General features: G+C 45.8%; 1 protein-coding gene across 1 annotated transcript in view; it reads left to right on the top strand.

Annotated features, from left to right (window-relative positions):
- The first annotated feature begins 6 nt into the window (after positions 1-6).
- LOC103619712 (5-hydroxytryptamine receptor 5B) overlaps positions 7-9,253 on the top strand; it is an 11,934-nt gene continuing 2,687 nt past the window's right edge. The window contains exon 1 of the mRNA XM_017740211.1: positions 7-630. Within this exon, the coding sequence (XP_017595700.1) occupies positions 22-630 (609 nt within the window). The 5' untranslated portion in view covers positions 7-21. The remainder of the gene's footprint in view (positions 631-9,253) is intronic.

The following is a 9,253-nucleotide window of genomic DNA, read 5'->3' on the forward strand; positions in this document are numbered from 1 at the left end:
GCCAACACCTCGTCCGCCAACATGGACGCCAACGCCTCCTCCTCGGTGGTGGGCGGCAGCGCGTGGAGGGGCCGGGAGCCCTTCTCCATCTTCACCGTCCTCATCCTGACCCTGCTGGTGCTCCTGACCGTGGCCACCTTCCTCTGGAACCTGCTGGTGCTGGCGACCATCCTGCGAGTGAAGGCCTTCCACCGGGTGCCCCACAACCTGGTGGCCTCCACGGCGGTGTCGGACGTGCTGGTGGCGGCCCTGGTGATGCCGCTGAGCCTGGTGAAGGAGCTGTCGGCCGGGCGGCGGTGGCGGCTGGGCCGTGAGCTGTGCCTCGTGTGGGTGTGCTTCGACGTGCTGACGCTGCTCGCCCGCCGCCGCATCTCCAATGTCATGATCGCTCTCACCTGGCTGCTCTCCGCCGCCATCTCCCTCGCCCCGCTGCTGGGCTGGGGGGAGACCTACAGCCCCGAGCAGGAGCGCTGCCAGGTCAGCCAGGACCCGTCCTACACCATCGTCTCCACGGGCGGCGCGTTCTACCTGCCCCTCTGCGTGGTGCTCTTCGTCTACTGGAAGATCTACAAGGCGTCCAAGTTCCACATGGGGGGCCGCAGGAGGAACGCCGTGGTGCCGCTGCCGGAGGTAAGGCTGGGGAAGGGGAGGGAGCCCCTGCTGCTCCCCCAGGCACTGCGATCCTGCTTCTCGCCAGCTCCCGGCCCTCACCCCTGCGTTGGTGGGTTCTGCACAGCGAGAAGGCTGCGAGGTGCCCTGGGGCTCCCGTTTGAGTTGAACTTTGTCACAGACTGGATGTGAGCAGTAATCAGCCAGTCAAAAAGGGCAACCCTTGGAGAAGAGCTTTATTCTCACTTTTTCCTTGTGTGTTATAAGAGTAAGGGACAGGTGCACTCACTGCCAGTCGGGAGAGACATTTGAAAATGGTCTCTTTGTTCTGAATTTGCCGTTCCTTGGGGTTTTTTTTTCCTCTTTTTGTTTTTTACAGCGTTGGTAGGGTAAAAAAAAAAAGAGCTCCTTAGGTCCTGTAGTGAGTAAATGCATGCACATTTATTTACCAGCACAGACTTTGTGTGTCTGAATAGATTTTGATAAACAAATTACACACTATATGCTCTCTCTCTCTATATATATATACCTTCTGATGTGCTTGGGCTATTTTACCTTGAGTACTGCTCACTGCATAATGTTGAAACAATGAGCAATTAATTGTTTCTGGTTTAAAATGACCTGCTGTTTTAAAAACCATGTTCTCTTTCTTATCCCAAAGATTGTCTATGATCCCGCGGTGCCCTAGCCATTTGGGAGGTCTCGTTCATTTTGGGGATACACCTTACTGACAGGAAAGCTGTGTCCCTTCAGAAGGGTTGGGGTTGGCTCCTTGTGCCCTCTAAGTCAGGCTCTCTGCATGATGCTGCTGTCACCCATCCCATGCCTCCACCGTGCTTGGCAGTGCTCTCTGCAAACTCTCCCTGCGTTCTTTCACATATTCTTACTCTCTCTCCTACCAGTGAAAAATTTTCTTTATGCTTTTGTGATTGCATGTTGAACTTCCTAAGACCTTCGCTTCCCAGGAGCGAAAGATGAGCTCTGTGGATGTTAGAGATACCTACAGAGAACCTTTCTGTTCCATTGGGGCTAATCCTGCACAGCCTCATTCCCCTGCTAAATCCTTCTCTCTTTGATTTGGGGTCAAGGAAGCACATTATTATGGTCACAAGTAAGAGTCTGTAGGTTGTGTCCCCAGATTCTTGTAAGAGATAACAGCACTGGCAATTGTGATTAGGCTTGCAGATTTGGCTTGTAATGTCTTAAAGATACTATTAATGTATATTGTTTTATGAAGGTGTCTTCTATGCAAAAGCAAAAAATTTTCTAGGAAAGTTTAGAATATCTCCTCTAGCAGCATTTTTTCCCCTACGATCTTCAGCCCTTAGTTTGCACCAAATTTCTTTCAAATTGCTTTAAGTATGATGAATGTATTGCTTGGAGTTAATGTATAATCCTTTCAAGCACAAAAGCCAGCTGATTATTTGTAGTGGTTTTGCATGCTCTGCCTTTTACATACACACATACCCATTCAGGACTGGTTGTTTGGAATCAAATTCTGGGAAGTTAAATGAGCTGAGGCATTGCTGCTCAAGCCAGTGGAGAGACACATCATATGACAGTTTTAGCAAGAAAGAGTCTGGCTGCAAACTGTTTAGTTCTGTCTGTGAAAGCCCTTGCGTGGGCCCAGCATGGCTGGCAGGTAAGTGCTTTTTGCTGATGCAATGTCTGGGGGCTGCTTCAGGCTGCACTGACAGAAGGGCTCTGTCAGAATGAGCTAAACACCCATTTTGGAGGGGTTATTGCAGTACCAGTAAATGCTCAAGCCAGTAGTTCTTCATCTTTCTCATATTGGTGTGATTGACATATTAACTTCTTTTATAACAGGGATTCTTGAATCTGCAATTGGTATGTGGCAGCAACTTCCCCCATTATCCCAGCAGCTCCATTTGCTGACTTAAATTAAAAGACTTCTGTGATTCAGATGCAAACTTTGCTCCTCACCTAAAGGAAGAGCTGATGCTGCACACATTTACATTAAATGAACTCGTGGATCAAGCAAGCTGGCATTCAGGATGCATTTCTTGTTTTCTTTCTAAATTAAGATACTGAGATTTACTCACAGAGTGTTATCCTGATCTTATTTAAGCTTGTGGTAGTAAGCTCACATCCACAGGAAGAGTAGCAGTTCCCCAGTGAATTCTGGAGGGGAATCTTCATGCACATTACTACTGTTCTTTGGCAAAACCCTGTTGTTTTTTTCTTTACATGCAAACAAAAGGCAACATTGCCAAGCTTTGCTTCTCTACATGTAGGGGTGATCAGGCTGTCCGCATCAGCTCTCTCCTCTCTGATGGGACAAATTCTGTTCTGCTTCTCATGGTTTGCCCATAAAATCATTATTTTCCCTTTCTTTCTCCCTTGATGTCTCTTCTCCCTCTACTTTATTCCATTTCTTCCTTCTCAGAGAATGCTCACCTGTCATGCTCACCCTGGCAACATTTTCCTTCTGTCAGTGTGACTCTGGATGTGAATTCCCCTCTGCATCTATGTCAGTTCTCACTCCAGGTGCCCTGCACCAGCTGATCTGAGGAATATTAGCAAGGTTTTTTTGGCAGACAATGCCAAAGGCTGGAAGTGCTTCCGAGTCTGGAGGTGAGCAATAACAGCAGTGATCCCTGCTGGGAGAGACGTCTGTGTTGCACTCGGGAATGAGCTGTCAGGTAGTGCTGGATTGGAGCTGCACAGCAGGGCTGCAGTTTGTGGCCTGAGGTACAACCAGCTGGTTCATTCTGGCAAGTCTCAGGACAAAAAAGGTCTGAGTTCATAGACCTCAGATGCCAGTAGGGATGTCTTGGAAAAACCAATGCACCAAGTGGAGCAGTGAGGGTGGTACGTTGATGTTTGTCAGCCAACAGACTCAGGCACCAAAATGCTTTGCAGGTTGCCACTATATATATGTATATGTATATAAAAAATGTTCATTTTTTTTTACAGAGAAAGAACATTTCTTTGAAACTGGGAGTTGGCATACGTACCTTATGTTCCTACACTCTTACAGAGCTGCAGAATAGAATAGTTATTTTGTAACTATTTTGAGTCATTCTTTGGTTAAAATTTTACTTGTGTTTTTGAAAAACACTTTTCAAAACCTTTGAAAAAATTCAGGTGAGGGAGATGGACATGAAACATCTGAGGTGCTTCAGGTTTTAATGAGAGCTTGGTTTTTTGCTTTCCTTTGAAATAAAATAATTGCCAAATTGGGATCCTAAATTAAGCTGGTGCTTTTAAAATTGTTTGCTAATTATGAAACTGCGTAAAAAGTGAATTCTGCAGGCAACACTGATGTGGGTGACCCTCATTAAAAACCCAGTGACATATCATCACTGACAGAGAGCTATGCTCTGTCACACCTTGTTGACAGCAGGCAATAATTCTCTCTCTAAACAGTCCAATTGAAATAAATGAGACTGCTTGAAAAACAGCAGATACTGCTGCATAGTGCCCTTTTAAATCAGTGAAATCCCTTGTAGCATAGGGATAGCCCAGCAAAACCAAGGATGACGGGATCTGAATGTCTGGATTACTACATGTAGCAATTGCAAAATCAGATTTAAATTTTCATATGATTTAAAAATAAAGTTCTGTTGATGATTGGGGGTTTTTTTGTTGGTTTTGTTTGGTTTTTTTTCTTTCTCCCCTCTCAAAGTACTTGTATAGTGTATAAAACATTAGGCATGATCCAAACCTTAGAGTTTTGTGAGTGTCCTTCCCGCTCTGTGTAAGATCAGGCCCCAGAGCTCCAGTGGTGCTGTGTTGTTCTGCACCTTGGCCCATTCAGCCTCTCAAACTCACTTAACCAGTCAGGACAGTGTGGGAGAGAAAACAGATTCTCCTTCTCTGAAGGGGTCACAGGCCTTTTATTTCTTATTTCTGCCCCTGACTGTACAAGTACAAGAGATGAGTCAGGAAACAAAGTTCAGCTGTCCAGAAGAGTGGCAAAAAATGTCCAGAAAAGAGTGAGGCAGGAAGCAAACTGGAGTGGGTAGTGATTTCCTGGGAGAAATACAGAATTCGTCCTGCTTATAGCAGAAGAAAATCCTGTGAGAGAAAGTGGGTGTTCTTCTCCCTGTCAAATGAACTGTTTGTCATGTTGGTGGAGCATCCAAGAGAGTGTAGACATTTCCATGTTTCGATCCTTTGCTGTGCATTTAGTTTCTTGTGTTCTTGTTCAAAGAGCAAGAAGTGTGCCAGGGCTGCACTGAGGCAGTAACGACCTTTGCTGCATCAAACTGATAAGCAAAGCTCTGAATTTGTGGTAGTAAGCCAGATTTGATTGATGTTTATCATCTTTACTGTTGTTTTGTTTTGTTATTGCAGACCCTGCAGGTGCAGGACCTGCCACAAAGGACCAATAATAGCAATCATTACAGCTTTAAGGAACATTTTAAATCAAGGGATTTTGTCAGAAGCTCCTTGGTGGCATGTTTTCTATGACATTCTAGGAGCACAGGAACTGGGAGCATACAGCTCTGGGAACATGTAGCCATTTAATAGTAGTAATTTACTGGGGATAGACAAACAAGAGAAGGGGCATTGAACTGTAAGTGCTGATCAACATACAGAGGAATAAATTCTGGAACTAAAACCAAACTCCTTTGTGTCTGTAGAAGGATTTGTACTTGAGCTCATTTCCTTAATTCACTCTCTTTATTATTCTCACAGAAAAGCAGTCATCTCTGCACTTCTCAGAGCCCATTGTCCTGGAAATAGCTGATTTCATGAATTTAGACCCGAATTCTGGCCTCAGAGTAGCAGTCTTTTCTATCAGCTATTTCCCCAGTGCTCCTGACTCGCAGCTCCTGGAGCAGTGCCTGGGCAGATGGAAGGAAATCTGTGCCGGAGGCAGAGTGTGCTGCTAGACACCAAGTGAGAGCAGTGTGCAGCACTGCAGAGATGTCTCCAGCATAACCCAAGGCATCTCCATGGACTGCTCTCATTTACAGTCTGTGACCACCTCTTCTGCTATCACAGGCTGCTTGTTAGTGCTCAAAAATGGGGGTAAAGGTTCTGTACTTGTCCTTTGTTCTGCATGGTACAGGATAAAGGTGAGGTGTTGTGACTTACACTAGAAACTGGACTCATGCAAAACCTCTGGAATTGGTGCTGGGAACTGCAGATCTGGTACAGTTAGAGCTGCATTTAGTTCTAGCAAGTAATTTACAGAAGGTACCATGATCTGTTTTCACTTGCTGTTTTGTATTCAGAGGCCTGACCTAACAACCAGTGAAGTTTGTAAAAACTCCTCTGACTTCAGTGGAAGCTTGATCAGGCTGTAAATGCAGGCTTCATTGGGGAAAACACATGAGGATACCTGTGGTATCTTCTAGGAAAGAAATGAAATAACTTTTTCTTACAATATGTAATTAAGTGATAAAAGGGTCGCTGCTAGTAAACTCTGCAGTCGGAAGTAGTGAGAAGGCTCTGATTTGATGATGGCACACAGCAGGCTCCATCTTTTGAGCAAGAGTTGAAGGTTTAATACAGTACCAAACTGTGCCTGATGCTCGTGACGAAGTCCTTTGTATGGCTCTTCCCAAGAGGCACTTATGTAACTATTCCGCAGGGCTAAGACATAATCTTTCAGGGTTGCTTGTCACAGATTTGTCCTCATGTCATACATTCATCCCTTTTTGCAGAGTGTGATTAAGGACATGCAGAGCAAGTCCTTCTGCAGACAAATGGTGTGATCCTTGCTACATGAGGGGTGTCCCATTTTAATTGTCAGAACAGATGTGATTTTCATTTTCCTCCATTATTTGCCTGCACCGACAATCTGCTGCTCTTATATTCTGCAGCCCTGTCTCATGTCTGAGGGTGCAGACAGGGATATCCATCCTGAAGAGTGATTGTTCATCCACTGCCAGTGTTCCCATGTCTGAATTGCTATGCTCATATTGAGTAGAGGCCCTCCATCTATTACAAAGGTGGCACATGCATGTGGAATATGTGGCTAATTTAACAATGAGCCATCTTTGGAGTGGTGTCAAAGTCCTGCAGTGCTGTGAATTATCACTCAGGCAAATTTTACAGCCTTAAACTGTTGTTTTTATTGCACTCTCTTCATAACTGTAGTGCCTAGAAGAACTTCAATATCGCAGATACTTCAATCTTCAGGTTAAAATTACTAGGTAGTGTCTTCATCTGGTCAGACTCAAAGCACATGAATAACTTCTGCCCAGGAGCAGTTTGCCCCAGAGCACTGTGCTGTACTCACTGCAGAGATGAATGTCTTGCCCTTGGTGAGGAGACAAGAAGCACTGTTGACAGCCTGGAGTAGCTGAAATTTTTTCCTCTCTTATATGACTTCTGCTGAAGCCAGAGTTTGAACTGAAGGCCAATTGAAATGGTGTTTTTCTGGCAATAGAGTACTTTTTGAGAAAATACAGAATCACAGAATGGTAGGGTTTGGAAGGGCCTCTGGAGATCATCTAATCCAAGCCCCCTGCTAAAGCAGTTCACCTGGAGCAGGTCTAAAGGCCAGCTAGCAGCATGAGTCTGGTGCAGGGATCGGCAGCAGACACAGGCCTTTGTTAGCCTGCCTTAACAACCCAATTTCCCTCTAGGTATGAAGGCATCCAAGAAAATAAACTGAAGAAGGGTCCCACAACACGCATGGCACCAGTTGCTCTTTATTTAGCTCTGTTTGTCAGCTACACTTGGCAGCTTTTCCAGTGTAATGAGAAGCCCGGTAACTTTGGCACTCTGGGGTATTTTCTTTCTTTTAGCATGGAAGGAATGGAGTTCAGGCCTTTTGTGGTAGGTGCACAGATGTTGTGCTGTCATTTAAAAGTAATACTTCACTCAAACAAACTGTCTTGGTAAGAAACTGTGTTTGCTTTTGTTTGAGGTGAAGGAAGCTTCGCAGGAACCACAGATGGTGTTTACAGCTCGTCGTGCAGCTATCACTTTCCAGACAGATGGAGAAACATGGAGAGAACAGAAAGAGAAAAAGGCAGCTCTGATGGTTGGCATCTTAATTGGAGTTTTTGTACTGTGCTGGATCCCTTTCTTCATCACAGCATTAATAAGTCCTCTCTGTTCCTGCAATATCCCACCCGTCTGGAAAAGCATCTTTCTTTGGCTTGGCTACTCAAATTCTTTCTTTAATCCTCTTATTTATACAGCATTTAACAAAAATTACAACAATGCCTTCAAGAACCTTTTTGTAAAGCAGAGATAAAAGGGGAGACAGAGGAGAATATGATTGCTCTATTGCATAATAGAGAGATTTCTTGAGGGAAACATGCCTGTGATATGTACAGTTTTCATGCAGAAGAGCTACTTGAGGGGATTTAGGAGCCGTGAAAAAGAAGATGGAAGACGTCTGGATATAAACCTACTGAGAGTTTACAGTTCCCCCTTAGAAATACCTATGTGCTTCTCCAGGGTTTGGCAAAGAAGATGGAAGCAGGGAATGCCTCCCGTCTGCTCTTCAAACCAACGCACGCTGAGGTGTGCCAGCAAAGCCCGGTGTGTGGCCGGTGCTGTGGCCGGCACACCCAATGGCTGATCCCACCCAGCCGGCCACGGGGCTGTGCTGGAGCTCTCCTCATTAGCAAAGGCACCAGTGGGAGCTGCTAATTGAGCAGTACTGGCATGTTTGCGATATGGGCAGGATGCTGGCTTCGGTTTGGAGATTTATTTGGAAGGGAATAAACATGCTGCAGTCAATCAGTCCTTGAGTTGATGTGAAATTAAAGTGGATGACTAAGCAGCTCAGAAACACACCCTGCCAGGATTGAGGGGCTGTGTACTCTGCAAGCAGCAGGGCTTGATGGGCAGGCTTGGTCAGATGGGTCAGTTGTGTCCCCTGGGGTTAAGTGAAACAAGAGGCAAGTATAAAATTATTCAGAGCCCCTGAGAATGTGTTCTCACTGCTTGCACAGGAGGATCTAGCGAGGAGTTTTCACCTGTGTTGTCCTCTGTCACTCTGCCAGGTTCAGGCTCTCCCTGTTTTATGAAACCCAGGTGAGCTCAAGATGGACACCAACACCTCCAAGTGAATGGGGACTGAATGCGTGGTTATTTTGTGCTGCCATAAAACTGAGCAGGCATCTGTGTTACAAACACCAAACATGATGTTCAGTCACACCAGCTGTGCTGGCAGCAACATGTGGCTGCTTGGCAGTGGGAGGTGAGTGCCTGCACTGTGTCTGGGGCCTTGCACCATAAATGTGCTCATCACCCAACCTGAGTAAAGTCCACAAGTTGTCAGCTGGCATCAACTTCCTTCTCCTGTAACAAAGGTGTTGATGCTATTGGGTCTAAGTGACTCCCAAAAACCCAAAGGGACTCAAACCCAAGCCTTAAATTGTTTTCCCAAGATCTGACAAACACCCCATACCCAACAATATATACATAAATAATGTATTTCCTGCATACTGCCAAGCCCATCTTGCTCCGTATTTGTTTCTCTGGTGGGCTTTACTTCCTCCCCTGCTCTGAGTGGGAGAGCTGACAGCATCTCTGTGTATTTCTAGCATGGCAGCTTTTTACTGACATAGAGTCCCAGGAAGCTTAGGGAAGCTTGGCTGCATCTCAGGAGCACGGTGTATGGTGAGGTCAGGCAGTGCTGTACCTCACACCTGCGCTGCTGTGGCAGTCCAGTGTGACCTGCTGTGCACGCCGCCACCACGCACCG

This window comes from Corvus brachyrhynchos, unplaced genomic scaffold (assembly GCF_000691975.1).
Source record: "Corvus brachyrhynchos isolate BGI_N302 unplaced genomic scaffold, ASM69197v1 scaffold126, whole genome shotgun sequence".
Classification (NCBI taxonomy): Eukaryota; Metazoa; Chordata; class Aves; order Passeriformes; family Corvidae; genus Corvus; species Corvus brachyrhynchos.